The following is a 24,233-nucleotide window of genomic DNA, read 5'->3' as shown; positions in this document are numbered from 1 at the left end:
TTTTGCCAAAATGCAACGCATTGCAGGCTTGCCTCTTCACTTAGGTGTTGCCGCTCGTTAACTTCAGGCGATGTCCATCCTCGGAGGAGTATCGATCTTGACCAGGCCCCCGGCCACGGCCACTATAAAGCTCGCCTCATCAGCCAGTCAGTGTGGTAGCTTCACTTTTAGAGGCTCATCTACTTTAATGTTCAGGAAAATTATTTTTTAAATGTGCAGTTTAATAAAAACAAGGTTAGACCTTCTGACCCGGACCACTATAAGTGGTTGGACGGATGGATAGAAGATGATTCTATTTTACCAATAATTTATCTATCTCTGAGCTTTTTTTGCAAGTTATTTTAATTTGCACTTTAAGTGACATAGGCGGTGAGTGAAGTTAGGCACAGACAGGCTTTGCCTGAGTCATACAGCGTGATGCTTTTGTCCTTTGCTTAGGCCTGAGCAGGGAGAGTTCGTAATTCACTACTTAAGTCATAATTTATAAATGCTTGGTTTAAACTGCTGTGCAAGCATTCAAAGCTGCAGTGATTTATGGAGTTGAGGGGCTATGGGTAAGAAAATGCGCATGCAGAAATTTTCCACGTGTTGTTGTTAAATTTCATTGCCTTAATCTGCATGTCAGACTGCATGTTAAATCTTGCTGGGACTGATACACATTAAGAAAAGACAGAAATCTGATTCTATATTTCAATTAATTGCTTTTTTTTTTAAAATAAAAAAATATACTGATGAATCTTGTAGGACCCCTGTCTTATTGGATTTATTCCTTGCTTACTTGTTAGTTTATTTTAATTACATTCATAAAAAGGATGTTAATTACGGAAATTCTTCAGATGCTCGACCCAAATTGCTGAACCCCAACTATACTTAAATTTCATTGTTTTAGCAGCATGACACAAGTGTTATAGAAGTTTTCAGCTACAGGTGTGAATCAGAGAGGGGAGAAAGTAAAATGGAATGATAAATTTGTATACTTATTTTAAGTGCTTGGTTCCACCAATTAACCCGTGACATTTTATAACCACCTGTGGTAGTAATCGTAAAAGCAGGATGCTTATTAAAATGGGATTTTTAGCGTTCATCTCATCAACAGAGCAGGGGAGCAAAACATTTTAAGTGGGGGGGGGGTGGGGGGATAACAGCGTTGCATGGCTTGATTATGCATGTCACGTCCTGACCTCGAATGTAGCTAGGAGCTATCAGCGAGGGACAGCCCATTCCCCCCCACACTGGTGATTTAAGATGTTCTCCAGTGGAAAGCCAACCATTAGCACCCTCGCCTCCCCTTTGAAGATGGAAGTCAAAGTAACCGCAGTCATCGGCCGATGAAGACGAATTATCAGGATTGTTGAGTTCTGTGATATTCCGCAGAGGGACGCTCCAACCCAGGCTTTCGATGAATCATTCAGAAGGGGCTGGCCTGGGGGTGTGGTTGAAGAGAAAGACACAGGACCGTGTCAATAATTGATGCTCTGTGTGTGAACTGGTTTTCAGATGAGGTGGATCTTAAGGTAGGAACCTGTAGCACTTTTGCAGCAGGCAGATAACCTGAGTGCAAACTTTTATTACTTCTCTCCAAATATTTTTACCACTATGATAGGAAGGCGTATATATATATTATTAATAGGCTGTTGAAAAGTACTTTTTGTGCAGAATCGGTTTTGGTACTTGGGTATCTCAGCAGTGGTGCTTTCAACTTGCCAGGTTTCACAACTACCCCCACGCGGTGCTTGCTGGCAGACAGCCTCTAAGCTAAATGAAATTATAGGTAATAGTAAGTAATAATATTTTGATGAAAATAATCATAAAGCTATAATAAGCATGAAGATCCTGATGGATGTGGCTTCCAGTAACTTGACTACAGCTGAGCTCGCATGGATAAATCACTTCTCTCCAGGTGGTGTCAAAACGGAACCGTAAAACAAGTCAGCGCATAATGAAGCAAGGTGACACACGACTGCCAGCCCCTTTGGGACTGTAACTAGCTGATTCGGGATACGATTTGCCTAATGGGATTACCAGAACTTCACGGTGTTAAGTAAAGAAAATAAGCACGTCATCGACTAATTGAGCAAGAAAGAATAGAAAGTGGAATGGATACTGGCATAGATGCACCATTCTGCAACTTGTACGACACTTGGATTGGCTGAACCAGCAGTTGGTTGTTTTGGGTTTTTACTAATTCATTCATTTATTATCATCATCATCATTATTATTTATTCGTTTGTTTATTTTTTTTACCAAGACACTAGAATAAATCCCTCCCTTCATAAGTAGCGATAGCCTTTAGAACAGGGCTCTCCAAGTCCGGACCTGGTGAGCTACTATCCAGTAGGTTTTCTATGCTACCTGGCTTCTGATGAGTCACACGTGTTCCTGGTGTTTACCTGAGATGTCGGGGACCCCTGCCTTACAAGGTAGCCTGAGAGCTCGAGTGACTGCATTAGACATTGCGAGTTAAAATCCTGGGTGATGCAGAACTGATCATTTAGCACAGCACGTGTCCTTTACACTCACAAATACGCCCGTACATTTAAATGTGAATGTTGTGTCTGCTGTCGTTCAACAGTGTCTTCATGTCTACAGGGTTTGAATTGCCTTTCCCATGATAAGTACAAGCAGCTAGCAGATGAAGTTAATCTCTTCTGTAGTTTAAAAATGTGGCATGTTCATCCCGGGAGAGAGGTTTAACGTGACATCATTGTGTGGTTCGCATAGCCCCAGTGCAGAGTGAATAACACCTTTACCAACACCTGTCTGGTTACGGGAAAATGATGTGTGACTGTTTGATGGTGATATTGGCGACAGAAGAACGTTAAATCATATTAAGAAAGACTGGGACAAACGGACCTTGAACCTTTTTGATTTTGCTAATTTTCTTTTGTTTCAAATATTTTGAGTCTTAAAGCTGGAAACTTTGTCCTTTATAGATGTTTTTAAGACGCTGTCAGACTGAAATTGACTTGCCTTTTCTGCCTGATTTATGGTGCAGTCATTATCCTTACCTACGGAATAATTGCAATATGTGACCCTGAGTTTTGTGAATGTTGCAGAAATAACACTCATTTAGAGTAGTCCCTGACGATTCAACTACAAGAACCTTGAAGTGTTTATACCTGACTTTGGAGTTATGAAATCATATTTGTGTGAAATGTTTTATATTTTCAGTAGAGCAGGAGAATGTCATGCATTATAGCGCCCACCACCCCCAACACATTCTTAAATGGGGGGGAAAACACACACAAGTACCTAAAGGATGATTTTTTTGTTTACCCCTCCTGGGCACGCTTGTGTAGCAGGCTTCACCGGGATGTCAGTCCTCAGCTGACAGATCTCAGATGGAGACCCCAAATGAAGCTAATGAGTGGAGCAGTGCAGGAAAGTGTTCCCTTAAACATTAGCGGCAAATCCATTTGCTGGAGTGCAAGCTGTGCCTGATAATGTGTCGAGCATCATTAGCTTGGAGAATGTTCTTTGGAAATAAAGGACTTTGGGTAGGGGGCATCTTGGAGAATAGCTGAAGTTTTCTTTTTAGCATCTTCTCTGAATCTGAGCCAGCGTTTACCCAACTTTGTAATGTGTTCCTGAGTTTTTATTTCCATTTGAGTCTTGCTCTTTGTGTGTGTCTTTCACTTTGTCATGACTTTCCAGCAAATGACTGTTTGCCTTGTGCCGTGAACATAAAGCTGTTTAATTCAAACACGTGCAGTTCACTCCTACACCTTTTTTAAACTGAAATGCGTGAATTTTTTACATTTTTTTTGCTGCTTGCAAACAATTTTTCTCAATCAGTTCTTTTGAGAATAATCTTTGTATTCTCTTACTGCTATACAACATAGTACGCATCAGATGTTAATGTCACCGTAGATGGAAAGCGCAATGGTTAGAACACGTACCTACGTTTAAAACAAAAATAAAACGAAAGGGAATCAAATTGCGTTCATGAAGTAGGATGACTGTAAGCTGGAGGTTAAATAGGCTGCCTGGTCTGTTATCGGAGTTAAATGGAAAGTTTTGTAGTGAAGTTGGCTGGGTTAGTTAATCTGCAGTGTCAGTGGTAACTAGCTTGGCAGAGTACACTAGCAGTGGAAACGTTTTGCACACACCGAGATTGTCTACATTTGCAGGTTAGTCACATAACATTTCCTAAAAATGCACTCAATATTGTTTGCTATCAAATTTACAGTTTGTTGAACTATTTGAGTACCTTTATTGGCAAGGAAATGTCATATATTTGATTCATCAAAGTAACCTAGCAGTTATATCAGCAGAGAGAGATTGAGTCAGCCTTCCTACAAGGAACATTAAATACTGCTGTGTGTCGTGGGATGAAACGGTTAACTAGCGCGTTTAAAGTTAATGGACACTCTAGAATGTGACTCTGCCATCGACACGCAAGCAGTTAATGGGATGTCGGACATGCACTGTTACATACTCTTTCCATGTTATCAAGGAAGCGTATTTTATTTGACTTTTCATTTATAGTCGTTCACTCAACTTTCCAAAGCTTAACAAAAATAAAAAAAAAAAATCTGCAGTTCATGAAATAAATGGAAAAGTGGTAGAAGCCTGTGATGTGCAAGAACATTTGACTGGTAGAGTCTCAGGCACCTTACTCTCCGTAAGCTATACTGAGATAACAGGCCCTCAATCAGTCCTGCACCCCCCTCCCACCACTCCCCCAACCCCCCCAACATTACTGGACTGTTTTATGCACTACAGCTGAAGGCTTTACTGCCTTTGATTTATCGGAGGCGTCGCAGGAAGACCTGCATTGTGATCTGAATCGTTGACATTAATCAGCTTCTTAGGTAAGCAGTACCTGACCTTTGGGTGCCCTGTAAGCGAAGGGTAGCGATTGCGTCTGTCCGCGACTTACTGGCATGGGGGGCGAGAACGGGCACCAGGTGCAGTGCAAGCACGCATTTCCATATAATCCTTCCTGCTGAGCAAAGAGTAATGCGATTCATCCACCGTGAATAACTTCTCTGCCGTAGTCTGATCTGCATAAACAAATGTAGAAATCAAGACATTTGTATATCTTGAACATTAATATATTAGAATTTGGAAGCATTAAAAACCATCTTGAGTAAAAGGGTAACATCAGTGTTAAAGGACAGGCTGGCACCTGTTAATGACACCTATGTTACAAGATGACCCCACAACATGAACATAAACCAGCCAAGCCAACAAACAAACATGTCCTTTTTTTCTCTTCAGGGTTTAGAAAATTCTTGCTCATCCTTTTTTGTTAACCTTCATTAAAACTATGGAAAGAATCTGATTGGAAGGAGTCTGTCATCAGCAAATGAATGAGAATTAATTTCATGCTTCCCAAGCAGTAGAAGCATCGCAGGCCGTGGCAGGCGATATAACCGAACACGCAGTCGGCGGCAGCTTATGCTAAGGTCTGACTACAGCCATCGCGAGCAAGTCTGCAACAAGGTGTAATGAGGACGTGTTTATTTTAAGGAAGAGTCCAATATGTACTGTCAAGCAAACCACGTAGTGTAGTAGGAATGGAAAATTGCAAGCAGGTAATGTGTTCAGATTCCCTCCCTTTGCGTGTTTGGATCGACCGCATCCATTCATAGAGGACCTCAGTGCCAAACTGTCAATAGTATCAAGCCTGCGTTTTGTATTTAAGGAGCTGTTTCATTCAGAACCAGTCAATGCACTCTGTTGTAGTACTGCAGTCTCAACAATTGCTGCAGCTAAAATTTACAGTCCAATTATTAATATAGGTGAGGGAAGAATTCCGCTGTGGCATCTTGCCATAACGCGTTTCGGTAACGGTTTACCCTCATAATGCATTCGTTAGGCAGTCGTAGTACATTTGTGGAGCTTCCTAACATACCGTAACTTTATACGTTAATGTTAGGATGTTAAGGTGTACTTAACTTTTGAATGTTCTATGAATTCATTATGAAGGGGCAGTTAATGTAAAGCATTTTTTAAAGGAAGCCTATGATGGTATAAGCACATGGATTCTAAGCAACAGTTTAAGGGTTGTAACCTAATATAAGTAACATTCGCTTGTGTGGATGACTCTATTACCTACTGGAGAGCCTAATTAACCTCACGCCTGGTTCTCAGGGAGGCATTTTCCTGAAACCGCTGATTTACAGCAGTTGAGCTGTAATACCAGCAGCTTGATAGATAAGAAAGGCGAGTACACACGCGTTAGTCATCTTAATTTGTGATATGGTCTAAAATCTCTGGGTCCCTCACTGGGACCGATTCCTGCCCCTATCCTTGTGTTCCTTTGGAAGAATCAAATAGTTTTGTATTATGAAAGGAGCAAGTTAGTCCAGTGTTCAGTCACTTTTTAATGTCTATCAGAGTATTCATGTGTTTCTTCAGTGCCAAAAACCTCTCTCCCAATATAATAAAACGTTTTTGTAACTTTTTTATATAGTGGATACAAGCCGCACTTTTTAAATCTTTTACTACTTTGCTGTCTTTTTTGATAACACGAATGGGAAAAGGCCTCTGCTTCCATGTGCGGTCTTAATTTCATTCGACAAAGTTTGTTTTAAACAGATTACAGTGGAAAATGTCTGGAGCCCACAGCACCTGGAGCTGGCATTGGCTGCCTGGCCAAAAGCTCCCCGAAGCCTGAACTCGCAGGCTGAGATTTTTGGCTTGGGATGCAGATGAAGGAGGCTGTGATTTATGCTTCGGTGTTTAGCCGAAGCTCATTCTGTGGGATGAACGACGCATTCGTGGGGATTGCATAGGCCTTCGACAAATATTGTGAAGCTGTGAGGTAATCTGTACATGAGAAGCCAATCTTTAAATGTAAATTTATTTTTTATCGATTTGAGATGCAGCCTATGTTTTGCCTAGTCAGAGTTTCAAGTTCTCTAAAACAGTTGTGACATGCCAAAATGGCCCACAGCTGTCATTTATTCCAGATCTGAAGTAAGGCATGGTTTAAAGCGGTGGTCTCAAAATTCATTTGATTGATCGAATGATTAACATTCCTATTTTTGGTTCCTCCAGTTTAATTTTCCGTCTTTCTACTGTGACTCTAAAACGTCGTTCTCGGCCTGTCTACTTGGTAGTGATCTGCCCTTAGCTGTGTACACACTGTACGGTCTGTCAGGCCTGAGAGAGAGAGACTAGGCTGAAGTGTTGTTTCTCTCGGTCCTCTTTCTGCTAACACACGTCTTCATTTAAAAAAAAAAAACATATATAGAAAGTGTGTTTTCCCTCTGCCCAAAGAAGCCGGATGCATTTGGTAGCTATTAATGATATTTATTCCGTTTCTGTCATTACGCACAATCCACCTGTGTTAGGTTTTAAGTCCTGTGTTTGACTTTCTACTCCGTTAGAGTGCTTATCAGCGGCTTCTCAGGCTGCACCATTTGAATTTCAAAAAAACAGAAAGCGCTCATCTGAATTTGCCGCTCGATGAGCTAAGCTACCTGCCCCCCCACTTTTATTCTTCTTTGAGTCTGTCTTGCAGTTGACGCCATCTTGGATTTTATTGTCCTAGCATTTATTTATTTGTCAATATGCAAATAAGAAATAAGAAGAGCGCTTCGCCAGGCTGTTCCCTGAAAGTGGGCCGGCGCCCTGCATTTCCCATCCATCGCACTGACGCCTCCTTTCCTTTATTATTTTTTTTCTTTGTTCTTCTGTCCCCTCCCTGAATCTGACCTTCCTCAGAGTTGCATTCTTGCTACATGTGTGAATTCCTCATGCTTTGTGGGAGGGGGAAGCCTTAACTCCATCTTTCTTCCATCCCACCACCTACCACCCACAAGTGCCTGTATGGAGCCATTCCATGAGTCAGCAGTGATTTAGTGAATGGAGACAGACTGGAATGTTTTGTATTCTTGGATCTGACCTCATGTAGCCAAACCCTGTACTATATGACTTTGAAGTAATTCCGCTTATTCATTTCCTGTTTACGCAGCAGCACTTCATGATGTAGCCATGTGTCATAAGTAGAGACAGTAAAAAGAAATGCATGTCCTCACGTTCCCCCCTCCCCTCAGCCAACTTCTGCAGCCTTTGATCTTAGTGGGGGGGGGGGGGCTGATGGAATGGCGAGATGACCCAAAAGCCCCCATGTTCTGCTCTACAAAAATTGCACCCTGACATCCAACACAGATCCGTTCTGAAAGTGTGGCCAGGTAGCCCCTTCGCAAACCAGCGAAACCATCGCATCTTCTTGAAAGCTGCCACAAAAATCAGCCGACCAAGTTCACGTCGGTTTGGTTGGGTCCTTTCAGCCACATTTCTGGCAGCGCGTCACACTGCTCATGGGAAGCCCGCGGAGAAGACCCGCGTCCCTGATTCCGCTTTGGTGCCCCTCGTCACGCAACAATTTATCCTCTTACTTTTCTGTGCTGTGGTAACTTTGTGAGTAATAAGGTACCAAAGTGCTTCACTTCCCTGATGAGAATTGTAAGAATTAGTTTTTCTTCCCACTCTCTGCCTTGACACGCGTCTCCGCGCTCTATGGGTGAGGGGCGGGGACAAAGCCGGTGGGTCACTGTTTTTTTTTTTTTTTTGTTTTCCCACCTGGTTTATCCTGAATAAGTGATGTATTGGAGCATGCCTGTGGGAAATGAGATGAAATATAATCACGTTTGGGGTGGAGCACTGCATGTAAAATGTTGGGAAAACCCCTCACATACTGGGCAGGTGGCAAATGGTTTGTGGATGTGGTGGCACCTCTGTGTAAACACTGCATTAACTGCAATTTCTGGATGCAGTGGAAATTCATGGGAGTTTTACTTGTACAAAACTTGTACTTGTGCTCAGAGCAGAACGAAAAAATGATTGGTTCAGAGAGAGAAACCAATCAGATTGTAGAGGAGGTAGGTCCAAGCAAGTAGAGGGCAGGACCAACCAATCAGATTTCTGTCCTGCCTCCTCTACGTTGTCTCTGAACCAATCATTTTTCCTTTGTGTGTGTGTGTGTGTGTGTGTGTGTGTGTGTGTGTGTGTGTGTGTGTGTGTGTGTGTGTGTGTGTGTGTGTGTGTGTGTGTGTGTGTGTGTGTGTGTGTGGATGCAGTGGTACCTCCGTCTACACCGCGTAGCTGTGTGTGGATATCATGCCTTTTCTCAGTGAGATGTGATCAGACAGTTGCCACATACCGTGTGTTGTGTAGTTTTCAAGCCTTCTGTTTTAGTGTTTCTTTTTATTAGGGTAAAAAACCTTGAGCCTGAGTTTCTGTCCAGTGATATGGGGTACAGAAGAGGCTGAGTAATGGTTTATAGATGACACTATTTTAAGTGGGGAAAATGGGGAAGGTGATCCTTTAAGGAGAGGAATCCTTCCTGCTTGGGACTTGCTTTCTGTCTTTTGAAAGGACATCCCCCATCTCCAGTCGCATTTCAGTTCTGACAAAGTGGTAGTGAACCAAAAAAAGATTAAATGGAGGTTTTGTAACAGAACAGTGGTGATGATACACAGGGGGCACTGATGAGATCAAAATGAATTCAGTAAATGTTAGCGGACCAATATTCCTAAATCGTGTGACAAAGTGAAGCTGCACTATATTTAATCACTATTACACTTGTGTTACTGCTGAAGGGACAAAGCCCTAATTCTCACCCAGCTTGCGTCATACGTGGTGGAGCTTTGAGCTTTGAGCCTGCCCTGTTGGTACGAAGACTCTTGTTTGGGTGTTGTTACTCCATACCCAAAATTTACCCAATATTTCTAACCACTTTCAATGATCTAATACTGTTTACAGGTATAGTTATTCCTGCTTGCTCTTTAGGGATCTATCACTGAGGAAAAAAAACGATTTGAAGAAAAAATGGTACGATAATCAAGGTTTAACGTATCTTCTGATATCCCTGGCCAACAGGTATACATGAGGTGCGTCTGTGTAAAGGAATGTGGAGAACTGTGGGTAATTTGTGTAATCAATACATTGGTTAAGTGTGTAATGCTGGTGTGTGTTTCATGTAATGCACTGTGCCAGCCCCCTGCTCTGAGCTCGTCCGCTTGTCGGCTGCGTTCTTCCTCCTGACTCCGAGGTCGGCTACCATTACTCATACATTGCTTTCTGCACCCGCGATGCAAGAAAGGAACAAATTAACGGGGGTTTTCAGGTTGTCAGGGAAGCGACCTTGCTTCAGTTTTAATAGGATGGGGTAGAGGATTATGGACTTCCACTGATTTTTCTAACTTATAATAAAGAGCTTCCCAATTATGTATGAACAGGTTCAGGTGGGCTAGTCTGTTTACTAGTTAAGATGGACTGTGTATATTATGACTTCATCACTTAAGCCAACCGCATTTGGCATCTGTAATTGCCCTACAGGGTGTGTGCTGTTTTCCCCTCCTGCCTCTCGTCATCTCTGAGCAGTCTTTGTACTAAACTTGCACAGTGACAGTTGTTTCAGGTTGAAGAGGAGGCAGGAAACTCTTGTGGTTTATATTTAGCCTTAGGAATTGAGGAGTTGCCTCCGGGAGATTCAAACATGCGTCTTCACAGGCATCAGAAGCAGCTACCTGGACTGAAGAGAGAGATTTTTGTTTATTTGCGGCAAGCATTCTTTTGTAAGGTATCATAAGCGTTATTTAAATTCCTCTTCTCTGACCTATAAAAATGGCACTTTTTAATGTGATTGGTAAAGCCAACAATGGCTTGTGTTCTGGATCTCTCTGCCTTGAGGGGACAGGGTAATTTTGAGGCTGTCTGCATTTAGACATGTTTACACAAACAAATGGAAGCTGAGATCCTGTAAACACTCCTTTCTTTGTCATTTTTGTCCCCCCCCCCCCCCCCCCCACATACACACACACACACACACACACACACACACACACACACACACACACTTGGGGTTTCCGGTATTTGTCCCTGTTAAGTATTGAAGACACCATTAGCCAGACGTAATGTCCGAGTCACTCCACGCAGCACATTAGTGACCCCCCCTCCCCCCCATGTCTCGACCATGTCTGTGTCTGCCTCATCGCTCCTTAGGGAGCTTCGTAAACTGCTGCAAAGGCAATTAAAAATAAATGATATTGGATTCAGTCCAGTCATCGCCATGTCACTGGGGTTCAAGCAAACTTCATAGGTAAAAGCTTTTTTTCCCCCTGGAGTTGCCTCACTTTGTGGTTCAATGGGAAATTGAATTATGGGAGATGCGTGGGTGACTGCCTATTGAATCTGTTCCTGCCTTATCCCAGTAAGGTCCACCATCAATGGGGTCGATCTCGTGGAGCGGGGGAACACAGTGTAAGTCTGGGCTAATGGAGAGGTAAATGAAGTAAACAGCAACGTCGTTAGCGGACAATTTCAGAGGTCTGCCCACCACCAGGTTTGTTGTCCTGCTCGCCATCCATTTCATCTCATTTAGCTCCTCATTGTGGTGGCAGGACTACAAAGAGAAAATGTCTCCCAATAAGAACGGGAAGTTCCTCGATTCCAAGATGGCAGGGAGTGGGGTGGTATTCACTGGCACCACAATTGAATGCACATGTACCATTTGACCTAACCAGCTTGGACCAATTAAGGGCGATGCCTTATATTGTGTGGACCTGACTTCACTGTTGGTTTCAGGAGAGAAATCTGAGGTAATAGATTGTTTCATCAGGAGTATTTATTGCAGAGTGAACCTCTCCATTGCTCTTTCACGAGGGGCAGACAGTCCCCGTCTGAAAGCCACTATTAGATCTTAATTTAAAAGTAGGCAGCATTGGTCGCCTTTAAATCATTTTATAGGTTTAAAGAATGGAAAATAATCTGGCACTATCTCTGTTTGAAAGATGAAAAACAAATCAGACCTGACACTGTCGTCGGAGTTGCCGGCCGATCGCCAGTGATTGGAAATCGTGCCCATGCTGCGAGGGGTGTCCATGAAGGTGGGGGGGGGGGGGGGGGTAGGCGGATGTGTGAAAACAGCTCCAATCAATAACATTAATTTAGGGCTGAGTCCATTCATTTTCCACTGATCTATTCCAATACATTTAAACTAGACATTTAGACTGTGCAGAGGTATCTGGTACTTAAACTTAGTCTCTTACGGATCCTGTTCCATTACTTGTTGGGCTGCCCAGCTGAGACTTTAAGTAACTTCTATTAGATTCGATTTTTTTTTTTCCCCTCCTCTGTAACAAATACCAAATGCAGTGTGGATCCCCCCCCACCCCCCCCCCTTACTGTGGGCCGTTCACACACACGGTCATATAAAACAACCATCCTCTGAAAGCTTTATCAAGTACCGTGTTCTGGTTCTTTATATGCAATCTGATAAGCAAATATTATTTGTATTAATCAGCTCTTTATTTTAATGGAAATGGACTTTCTCAAAGGCTGTACTTTATTTTTATTGGACCCGAGTCCGTGTGGCGTTCATTGGCATTTAAGGATCACGGCCTCTCTTCATTGGTTGTTTACCCAGCCCATGGTGACCAATTACATTGGAGGTTGTTCATCCCCGTATGTATATGGCAAAGCCATGGTGGGAATCTCTTGCATTTTCATGTTCTTGGACAAGATGATGCGACTGGTTTCGGCTGTCGGTAATTTGCGGTTATTCGTTGGCATTACGCCTTCTCAGTCTGTCCCAGAGTGTTTGTAAGAGCAGGCTTTGGAAAGACAAGAATGTCAAATTGAGTCTGAAGTGCTTTTCAGTCAATGACATCCTGTAGAAATGGTTGGTTTGATGGTTGCATTCTAGTCATATTGTCTTTTTTTGTAGTTTTATTATGCCAGAAGCTTTTCTCTGCACTTTCTCCTTTTATCAGTGATTTCTGCAGTTTTCCTTGTTTTTATTTGCTGTTTGATTCTGGTGTATCATCCCTTGGATGTATATTACCCAAGTATGTCTAGGGTGGTCACACAAAGCCATTACATGCTCGGCTAATGCTCTGTGTTGTTGCATGCCGTGATATGCACACCTGACCTAAAAATTGAGTTTGATTTGAACACATCGACTTTCGCCTGTTTAATCCCCAAATACATTTCTGGCCTATTTTAATTTTATCTCCGCCTTCTGCTGTGATTAAAAGAATGGCAGATGTATGTGGGGGGGGGTGGGGGGGGCGTCTGGAAGCTGAGGCAGTGTCTCGCTTGTGCTTTTTTCCCATTCCCTGAGATAAAGGCCTGTGCCGTTCTGCACCACGAGGTTCAGCAGCTGATCTCTGTAACGTGAAAGCAGCAGACTCACAGTTTGCCGGTGTAGCACGCGGCAAACCCGCTCCTGAGTGACATTATGAACTTCTGTAAGCTACAGCTAAGCTCTCCCCATGCAAATAGAAGAGTCCTCTAACAATTAAAGATTTAATCTTTGCCTTCTGTTATCAGGAGACAAGCTGGCTTCCCTTAGGATGACACCTGTAGCTTTTTTTATTTTGTCAGGGAAACATTGACCCACCCCAATGTAAAGCTAGTGTCTATTTAAAATAATAATAATGGTAATAATTCCACCAATCCCTGAATATGTATCTGAAAAATATAAGGATCGTTGATAATATTGTCCATTCCAGTTTTAAAAAAATGTTTTTTAAAAACTGCTGCGAAAAAGAATTGCGTGTAAGTAATACCGTGAGCTTTATTCCAGTTTTCCTCTCATGAAGTGCTTTGATGGCTCGATATGGCTGTGGAACATGGCAGTGACTCATTGCGATATGACCTGTTTTTACTGGATGTCATCTTAAATGTATTCCTGTTCAGATATTAACATAGTCAAACGCTTCTTCTTTAGATCAAACCTTTAACAGTCAACTAGTAGGAAGAGCATATATACATGTCCTAAGGGTAATTTAATTATGCATCTAACACTGGCTAATTGAAATGGCATTTTAGCAATCCTTGTTATGATTGGTTGTTTTATTGATCAGTGCCACGAAGTACCGTGACCCTGCAGTAGATTTAAAAATCGCACAATGGTTGAATTAGCAGCGCTTGTATTCCTGTTAGAGCGTCACACCTCCCTGCCTGCTTAGCTCGGTGTTTAGTATTATTCTGGTTGGTCGTCAGTGAGTCGAGATCTGCTTGCCTCATTTGGGGAGACTGGTGATTGTGAGACAGCCGGAATGTGTGGAGTGACCTTAAAGTGCAGTCTTTTGTTTAACCCGCTGATCCTATGTTCTTCGCCAGCGGTTTTGTACATCTGGAAAGTCAAGTTAACAGGAGGTCGCAGCACCTAATCGCTCTGACATTCAGGATTCATAATTTTAGCTCTGGGAAATGTTTTGCATTTTTAGGATTTAAGCTCTTGAAATCAATAGAATTTATTATGGAGGAAGGTCTAATCTGTAAAGTTAATGCCGGACTTCACAGCTATTGATCAGCGCTGAAGGGGTACACAAGCTGTTAATCATTGACCAAGGCAATAGGATAAACAGTGTTGATAGGAGATGGATGGGTAATTGTCTGTTGTGCAAATATTATTGGTCTTTGTGTCTCTGGATGGGCTGAAAGTTGATGGGACATTGGGAGTCAGAAGCAGTTCATTTCTTCTGTGTTATTGCCTGGCTGACATTTAAATTGATGGAGAATGTCAGTGATCTATCTAATTCTAACCTGGAAGTTTTATTCCATCCCCCAACCCCCTCCATCCTAAACTTACCCCCCACTTATGGGCCATCATACGAATCGAATGCATACAAATAGGCTCGGCTGCAGTTTATGACCAGATGAATGACACCTTGAGGACTTCGCTGTGACAGGTCCTCTCCACCCCCCCCCCCCCCCCCCCCTTGCCAGTGCTGACACTCCTTTGAGAATGAGACTGAATCTTTCGGTCATTATTGAATGTTTTCTGTGCGGGGGCCCGAGGTCTGGAGGTGGGGAGGGTGGTGGCAGATATTGACGGTGGGCCGCCGTCAGCCTATCGCCGAGCGTGGCTCGCACGTCACAGACGAGCTCCCATCTCGTGATTCCTTTCCCGGAAACGCCGCGGCTTACGACAGATCTGTCATCCTGCCACCCCAGGACCGCGCCTCCAGTCCAAATTATCTTTGAGACGACACTGTCCTTGACTATGCTTTCAAACGGCATGATTACCTTAAAATGTCTCCATTTCGGCCTCTCTTTTATTTTAAATTGTTCCTCCTGACCCCTGCACACCACCAACCCCGACTTGGTGAGATTTAATACTCCTTCAGCGTGTGTAAATCTGCAGAAATAGCATGCTGTCACAGGCTTGGAGAAATGCTTTATGTATTCTCCTGCGATTGACTGCTAGATAATGACTTGTTATAAGCAAAATGTACCTGTAGGGGGAGACTGTTTGCTGCCCTTGTACTTCTTTCTTTTTGTATTTGAGGTTATTGCAGAATCAGTTCAAATTGACTGTCCTAAAAAGGCTGTGGTGGTCATTGTCATAGGCTGTGAAAAGGCTAGTGTCTGGCTGCCCGTCCTGTAGCACAGATAATCTGTAGCTGTTCTAGGGGGAAGCGGCTTCACCAATGCAATAAACCGCAAGCTGTAAAAAAAAAAAAAAAAAAAAAAAAAAATACTGCCAGAACGATAAATCTGAATACTGTCTATTGTCATGCGTGTAATCTGAAGTCTGACTAGCGTGAGATTGGGCAGCGTCCAGTATCTGTACAGCCGAGTCGTAGGGGAAGTTTTTTTAAATAACCATAGTGCAAGCATGGCAGTCAATCTCTGGTCCGTGTTAACAAGTACTCAGTCTTTTCACCGAGGTTTAAGTTTTAATTAGGTGATAAAGAATAGGTTCTCCTCAGCCAAGCTCATCAAAGTGTGGGTGATTGAACTCACCAGGGAATGGGTTATGGAGGGATCATTTGTAATTTAGCTTCTAAAGTTCTCATTTCTGGCCCGCAATATCGTGCGAAGGTTTTCTGGGTGGTGGAAGCTCATGTGTAGAAGGGCAGCTCCTCTGCGGCAACTGGCCTGTTATCAGATTTGACCTGTCATAAACAGATTCTATATACCGCATAGCTAAAAAAAAAGCTAGCTTTAATAGGGTAAAAATAACCACGAAAAACAGCATGACGCACAAACGCCATCGATCCATGATGTCGCTGAGCGTGTGCGTGCTTGACAATGATCCTGAGAATGAGGGCACCCTTTTTGCATTTCTGATCAAAGATTTTCAGCTTTGCAACAGCATAAAGGAACCACCCACGCATTCAGTCGTATTGATTCTGTTGCTGTCACTTAAGTTAATCGTTATTGTTTTAGTTGGGATGACAAAACAAGTTTAGTCTATGCGGAGTGATAAAATCACCTGTTTATTCTCTTGTCAGTTCAGTATTAGGCTCAGCCATCTGCTACACGACCAAGAGAAAATAGTCGGTAACGAGCAGAGAGGCAGGGTGAACTGAAGAGGTCAGTCCGAGGTATTTCCAGGAATAGAATGGGGACCCTTTTGCAACTAAAAATGCAGGAACAAATCCATTTTACATAAGAGAGAACCAGGGAATCGCAATTGCTGAGAAACGCACAAATGGACGTTACCTACTTTGTGTCAGAATCCAAAAACCGATTTTTCGAGACGCTTAAACATGTACGTTATTTATGTTCCAAGCAAGGAGGCTCTGTGTGTATTTACAACGTGAGATACAATCGAAATCATTACATGTGTATTTCGTTTTTTTGGTTCCCCTGTCATTTAAAAAATTTTGAGGATGTTTGAATGTTGAAAAACATGAGGGAAGTGGGATGGATGTGTAGAGAGTTGTTTTGGAGCACTAGAAACCACATTCGTAACTTGTTGTGTCAATTTGTGTTGCTGTCTGTCTGAAGGTCCAGGTCTCTCAAATCATAGAAAGTTTGTCTTGTCACCACTTTCTTTTTGGAAGGGAAATCTTGCTGGCAGTGTTGAGATGTTAGGCACTGGGAAAAGTAAGGTAATTAGCTGCAAACCATTTAGGATTGGTGGCCTCCTGGCTTTCTGCCAGAAGATCCCTCAGCAGGGTCAGGCTTGTTTGGCTGGTTTTCACTTACCTGAGACAGTCTGGCCTGTGTAGCAAGAAAGTTTTGAATTTTCTGCAAAACGGGCAAATTTCGACATGCGTGCTTGAATTACTGCTTTCACTGGGGAGTCAAAGTATGGATTTTTAACGGACAGATTTTAGATCCGTGGTCTTGGACTGATTTGCTCAACTTTTACTCCTTTATAAAAAAGGATGTTTATCCTGGAAGAACATTTGCCGGAGAACAAATTTTGAATTTTTACAACTGTTTGCTCAGTGATAACTGTGAATAAACTGAACTGGTTTTCCCCGTGCTAGCCTAGCAGCTTAGTTATCTTACTGCTCATCCTGTATTGCTTAACTTTAAAATGCAGTGTTTTCAATGTTTTGTATTAATTAGATGAAAGAGGACTTCTCAGGGGTGTCGTTTTATCGAAGACCACACACGTAACATTTCAAGCTAAATCCCTTGACCACCATTGTAGCTACAACAGAAAATGGCCTTTCTGTGGCTAAAGGGATGGTTTCTGCATCATTGCCTATATTGAGCCGGTAAATTGGACTATTAAAGTAATTAATACCCTGCATGATGTTATGCTGTGATGGATTGCTTGTTGGGGTTATATTGACTTTCTCCCAGGGTGATGCATCGTCTAATTTAGTGGCTCTTTAGATTCCCCTGGGTGTCGTCTTTGCCGGCCTTGCAGGTCTTTCACCTGCATCTGCTTGCTGCTCTTGCATCACTCATCTGCTGCTCCCTTTTCCTAACTGTGACACTGAATCTTGATAATGGCTCATTAGTCAGATTGTGGGTATTTACTATAGTAAGCATTGAAAACGACGCTACGGTTATTGGACTTTGGGACAGTGTGTGTGTGTCTGTGGCCGTGTATATATTACATTGTGAGTAGCAAATGCTTGTGTAGCAAAAAGCTATTTTGACCTTGTGGGAACATTTTTTTCCAGTCCCCACAAGGGGAAACTCACTTTGATAAATATCTGGCTACTTCTTCACAATAAGGCTCCCTTGTGCCACCTGTAAACTCATTAATAAAAAGAAAACTGTTATAACTTGTTTAAAATTGCCTATTAATGATTTACAAAGTGTTACAACCTGATTAATAACGATTATAAACCATTCATAAACTCCTTTATATGGGTTGTCTTCTTGTAAAGTGGCACTGAAATCTGTGACTAGTCAACTAAAAATGCTAAAAGTCTTGTATTGTTTGGTTGGTTATGGTTAAGGTCAGGGCTGGGTAGTGGTTAAGGTTGTCATAGTTGGGGTTAAGGTTATGCCCATTGAAATGAATGGAGAGTCCCCACAAAGATATAGATACCCAATTTGTATGTGTGTGTGAGATCTAATGAATAATCTGTGCAGTGATTGTGTGAGTAACCCTGCCCCCTTGGTTCCCTTAACCAGAACCAATGCGGACCCCGAAAAGCCTGAAGATTGCAGAGACCCAGGCCCGTTTCATCGCTGTGGACTGGGAGTCACTCGGCTACAACATCACCCGATGTCACACCTTCAACGTCACGATCTGCTACCACTACCACGGCGCCAACGACGAGACGAAAGCCGACTGCCTGGACATGGACCCCAAGGCGCCTCGGCACGTGGTGGGGAACCTGCCCCCCAACACCAACGTCAGCCTGAAGATGATCCTGACCAATCCGGAGGGACGCAAGGAGAGTGACGAGACCATCATCCAGACGGATGAGGACGGTCAGTGCTCTATCTTAGCAAGGTCCCCACAATTTTACGGTTTTTGTTTATGCTTAATTATTTGTTTGCATATGAAGATGCATCTATCAATTTGTCAAATGCAGCATCTCACACCAACCATGTACAGTCACACAGTATACAGTGACAGGAAGTCACATTCCCCAGTGCCACGTATATACATAAAGTGCAGACATAAACTGGACAAGTGCAATAAACAAACAAATTCATGGAACGACAACATTAACACAAAACGTGAACGAAAACCGCGTTTGTTTAGAATTCATGCAATGCCGGAAGCAGCAGAGTTGCACATAAGTGTATCAGTAAGTGACTAATAAATATCAGAGCGTTAATTACTCAGTACTAATGGCAGTAACGGTGCAAATGTAGCACGTGCTCACGAACACTTTTGAAAGCAGTCAGTCATACTTTGAAATGAGCATGAAGTTTACATGGACAAAATTCGTTTAGTGAGACAAAGGGAAAGCTCCCAGCATGCCGTGCATGGCTGCAAGAAACGTTAAAGCTGAACTGAATCTATCCAGCCTGTGTGAACACACAGGGGAGCTGTGCCTCTTTAGCGCCCCCTGTGTTTAATTCGTCGTTATTTACCCTGAAAGCACTGAAGTGGCATAATGAACAACGGAACTCTAATTGTGGGGAAAATCAAATGCCACAGATTTTATTTGAATGCGTTTCTTTGTGGGAAACCTTTGTCTTGCGTGTCAGGCTTCTTGCCGCAAAGTCGGCAGGGTGTGTGTTTCGGTTTTTATCCTCTATTTTTTGTAAAACCGTAGCACTCTGTCCACAAGTGCATTAGATAAAAAGAAGCTGAAACCTGTGGTGTAGGGGGCAGGTAATTTCAGGCAATTGCTTTATACCGTTTGTTCTACATACATTCGCTTTTGGATTACTGCTCTGTTTTGATTGCTGCCTTGTTGGGAGTTGTTTGGTAAATTCAGTGGCTTTTATTTCCTCTCTGGGAGCATTTTTACCTTTTGTTTACCATCGTTGTGTCACTTTGCACACACATTTTAGGCCTTTGTGTTCCTTTGCCTTGGGTTCAGTGACATCAAATCCAGTTGTGGTGTCAAAAGAAATCAGTTAAATATTAATAGGGTTTTCAGGGCCATGGGACAGTCTGGGGCATTCTCCCGAAGAGAAACCCACTGCGATCTGGAGATGACTGATCTGCCTGCATCCACTTCAGACAAGATGGATGCATGGAGGGTCACATGACCTGGTCACGCTACAGTGCACAGTTTGCTGAAATGAAGGACTTCAGATGCCGGTGCTTTCTGCTGGAGCGGTGCCCAGTTGGCCCCTGGGAACTTCCTCCTCAGAGACAGGCAGAGTCCCCAGGCAGCAGGTGCCACGTCAGTCCTGACCCGTCAGACGGAGCCGGCCCAGAAAACCGGGGCTCCTGATTCACTGCCGGCATCGTCTGTCTGTTTCTCTCTACTGAGCGATTGGGAGCATTTTGCTGTACCTTTGACGTGCTAACGTCTTTCAGCCAGGTTTAAATGTCACTTGTACCCTAAAACACTTAACTTGTAATTAATGACTTTGTATATAGTGGTTTAAGTGTTGTAGGTAAGTTCGGCAGCTTATGTGCAAAGTTATTATTTGAATCTTGGCACAACGTGTATTGTAACTGTAAACGGTGTTTGGGGGGGCAGTTTGTGAGATCTGTATTTATTACCGTTTGCTGTTCCCATTGGCTTCATGGTTCCCCTTGTCTCTCCTAATGCAGTACCTGGCCCGGTTCCCAGCAAGTCCATGAGAGCCAAGCCGTTTGAAGACAGGATCCTGCTCTACTGGAAGGAACCACTGGAGCCCAATGGGATTATCACTCAGTATGAGGTAATGAAGGAGTGGGTCACGGAAGAGGGCTCACACAGTCTCTGTGTGTCTCCGCCATGTTTAGAGGGTTTTATAAATCTCAAGTCCCACTGGAAATCTGAGTGTTGTAGCTGAAATAACCCTAGGTGGTAATCTTTTTATTATTATTATTATTATTATTATTATTTTGTGTGACAATCTGTTTAAGTCATGCAGCAAAACAATCTCAATTCTCTCTTGCTAATTGCTAATAAAAACATCCAGCACGCAGGATGCTGGAATCCGAGATGCCATTAGACTTGACGTTTCAATGTCCACCTCAAAATATTAATGCCGGGCTTGACTTTATTTAGTTGTGGTTTTCGTCAGCGTGGATTTCCTGAAATGTATCACACGCCGAATGTTTTCTGGGGCCCTAATGACCACTTACTGTATCCCATTACTTATTATTTAAGTTACACAGCACTTCCACAGCTATTTAATGTAGTTACAGGGCCGCATTAGCTAAGCGCGACCTGAAAGCGATATGTCTGCTGTCCGGGTGTCACTCTGTAACCGATCGTGTGTAATCGCTGCCTTTTTGGTTGGTACGTTGCTGCAGGCCGCCTGTATCAGTGCGTATCGCCAGTAATTTTAGAAAGGTGATCCGCCGTAACCCAAATAGTGTTTTGTTTTTGAACACTGCAGCTTTAACAAGTTCATGTTAACATATAACATTAAAAAAATAATTAACCTTTATTTTTCAGGCAAATCACTAAGAACAATTTCTTATTTATAAATAAAGTTATTAAACTGCCATGCCTTCATTATTGTTGTATCGGACTAATAAACTAATTGGCTTCTGTTCATATTAAGTTGTATAAATAATAATTATTATATAACATGTAGGTTTGCCTGTGTCAAAATAATATAGTATACTGCAGTATTTTGGATATACTGTCGTATTTTTAAATTTTGGTGGCAAAATTAGTGAAGCAGTGGGGTTGTTCTGATGAAATGTCCTCTGGTTGAAGCTTTATGCATCTGTATGTGTGACTCGTCATATTTTACTGCATTAATTTGACTATCTTGCTCTGGGGTATATCGTAACAGCGTGGCTTCCCCTGGGACTAGCTTCCCGTTGAGAATGTGTTCCGTTCCATCAGCCACTATATGACAAATGTTGTTTACTGTGTGTTTGGCTATATACATGTTAAGCTCTTCGCACGCTAGCATCACGTGCAAACCCACTGTCATCATTCGCGGAAATGTGCATGTGGTGCAGAGTTGGGTTATAGCCACATTAAAACTCGCTACAGTATTGGTTAGATGTCCTGCATTCGCTCTAACTGGCTGCTTTGACAGTGGGATCTGTTGTTGCCTTGTGACTATGGTTGAATTGCTCATATCAGATTACAGCAGGTTTTTTTTAAAGTTTTTTTTTATTTGTTTGGCAAATGCTTGTGGTCTGTCGCACGTTTTGTGAACGTTTTTGCCGTGTGAAAGTCTGCACCTGTATCTGGGGCCAGTGATAAGGAGGAAGCAGATAGTGTCAGTTAAACACCGTGCAGGTCATTCTCAGGCAAGAAATGTTACTGTGAAGGTGTGTGTGTGTGTGTGTGTGTGTGTGTGTGTGTGTGTGTGTGTGTGTGTGTGTGTGTGTGTGTGTGTGTGTGTGTGTGTGCGCGCGTGCACGCACGCAGATGACAGCATCTTGTTCATCATCTAGGTGTATTAAAATGTCATTTGTTGCTCTGGTTTAATGATTTTATTTTATTTTTTACTATTTTCTCCAAATAGGTAGCCATCTCATACCCATAGCAGTTTTAAAATCAAATAAAATGCAAAACTAGATTTAATGATTTAAAAAAAAAAAAAATCTTTATTGAATGCAACTCAGTTAATCAATCAACAATCAGTTTGTATGATAAGGTTCATTTTATTTATTTGTCTTTTTTCCCCATCTCTGCACCTCTTGCATAATTTGAGCCTGTCTTCAGACTAATTTTGAATGTCGCGGTCATAACCTCGCGAGAGCGACCCAGGCTGGCTCCGTGTAACCTGACGCTTGCTTGTCCTGTGGGGCCCCACCTGGAGAAAAGCCCCAGATTAAAAGCTTTCCTTATGGTCAGTCTGGCCCCGCAGCGCTGGCCGCGTTCAGCATTGTGAAAGTGAAACCTCTCCGCCCGTCAGTTTGGAAAAACATCCCCAGGACTAATCAGTCAGTCAGCGTGTCTGGGTGGTATTTGAGGCCTTCATTTGTGTTTCGTGATCTTCATGTGCTGCTTTAACTTTGGCTTTTGGTCCCTTTAATGACTCTGGGTAATTTGTTTTTCTGTTTATTTGATCTCTAAAATTTTGTATGTTTCTTTTCTTTCCTACTCTGTAAGGTAATTAGATTTAACTTCTACTTTAAGCGTGCTATATGAATAAAATTGACCTTGACCTTAACCTAACACTCTTTATATAAGGAGAAATGTATAAAACAAGTTTAATATGAATCAAATGGTTGAGTGATTTAGAGCTCAGCTCTTTCTCCGAGGTGTCCGAAATCGCGCGCTCATCTTGGAGATGCAGGCCCCTCACTCATCCTCAAGTGCCATTTCATAGGGTTCTTCTCAAAATCCAGAACGCAAAGATCGTACTTGTGCTCTTGGCAAGAGAAATTTTACTATCTTGCCTCACAAGAGCAAACCTGGGGCACATTAAATCATGGGATCAGGCCCGTCTGGTGAGGAGGCCAACCTATGCATCCTTGATATTTGGGACGAGGTAAAAATAACATCCAGGGATTTTCACCATCCCCTCTACTTCTGTTCTTGAGTATTGGACCAGTCTTCGCAATGGAAGATGATGTAAAATGGGTAGAGAACACAAGTACAGTAAAGCCGTAATATTGAGAAACACCCATAACTGAACTGGCTGACCCAGCGCCCCACCTTTCTGAGGTGTGTCTCTCTCCCCCCCCCAGATCAGCTACAGCAGCGTGCGCTCCTTCGACCCCTCTGTGCCACTGCTCCGACCCCCCCTGATCGTGTCTCTGCCCTGGAACAGCTCTCACCACGTCTTCTCCCAGCTGCACCCAGGCACCACCTACCAGTTTGTCATCCGGGCCAGCACTGTGAAAGGCTTCGGGCCTCCCACCACCCTCAACGTCACCACCAACATCTCTGGTACTGAAACCCAATTTCAGAAAAATCCATGACTGCAATCAAAACGCCTAGAAATGCCAAATGTCCTGTATTTTCTTTGGTTGCTTATGGTTAAGGTTAGGGCTGGGTGGGGGTTAAGGGTGTCATTGTTGGGGTTAGAGATTTGCCCATAGAAATGAATGGACGGTCCCCACAAAGATATGAGTATAGGTCTTTGTATCTTGGGGACTCATTGCATACTCTCAGTGAATATTGTGAGCACCTACAATGCATGAAAATTAGTGAATATCACCTTAACTGGTTGGTTTGACCAGTGACTTAGCTGTGTGTTTTACTACAATTGGATTGAACACGGGGGCGGCATGGTGGTGCAGTGGTTAGCACTGTTGCCTCACACCTCTGGAACCCGGGTTTGAGTCTCCGCCTGGGTTACATGTGTGTGGAGTTTGCATGTTCTCCCCATGTCATCGTGGGGTTTCCTCCGGGTGCTCCGGTTTCCCCCCACAGCTGAAGCTAATTGGACTTGCTAAATTGCCTATAGGTGTGCATGCGTGAGTGAATGGTGTGTGTGTGCCCTGCGATGGGCTGGCCCCCCATCTTGGGTTGTTCCCTGCCTCATGCCCATTGCTTCCGGGATAGGCTCCGGACCCCCCGCGA

General features: G+C 43.0%; 1 protein-coding gene across 12 annotated transcripts in view; it reads left to right on the top strand.

Annotated features, from left to right (window-relative positions):
* Positions 1-24,233, top strand: part of ptprk (protein tyrosine phosphatase receptor type K) — a 62,263-nt gene that overhangs the window by 10,755 nt on the left and 27,275 nt on the right. For all 12 annotated transcript variants that reach the window (XM_048986054.1, XM_048986053.1, XM_048986050.1 and 9 more), the window contains exons 3-5: positions 18,301-18,603; positions 20,357-20,466; positions 23,396-23,597. In XM_048986054.1, coding sequence (XP_048842011.1) covers positions 18,301-18,603; positions 20,357-20,466; positions 23,396-23,597 — 615 coding nt within the window. The remainder of the gene's footprint in view (positions 1-18,300; positions 18,604-20,356; positions 20,467-23,395; positions 23,598-24,233) is intronic.

This window comes from Brienomyrus brachyistius, chromosome 19 (genome assembly GCF_023856365.1).
Source record: "Brienomyrus brachyistius isolate T26 chromosome 19, BBRACH_0.4, whole genome shotgun sequence".
Lineage (NCBI taxonomy): Eukaryota > Metazoa > Chordata > Actinopteri > Osteoglossiformes > Mormyridae > Brienomyrus > Brienomyrus brachyistius.
This window is presented reverse-complemented; position numbering and strand designations above follow the sequence as displayed.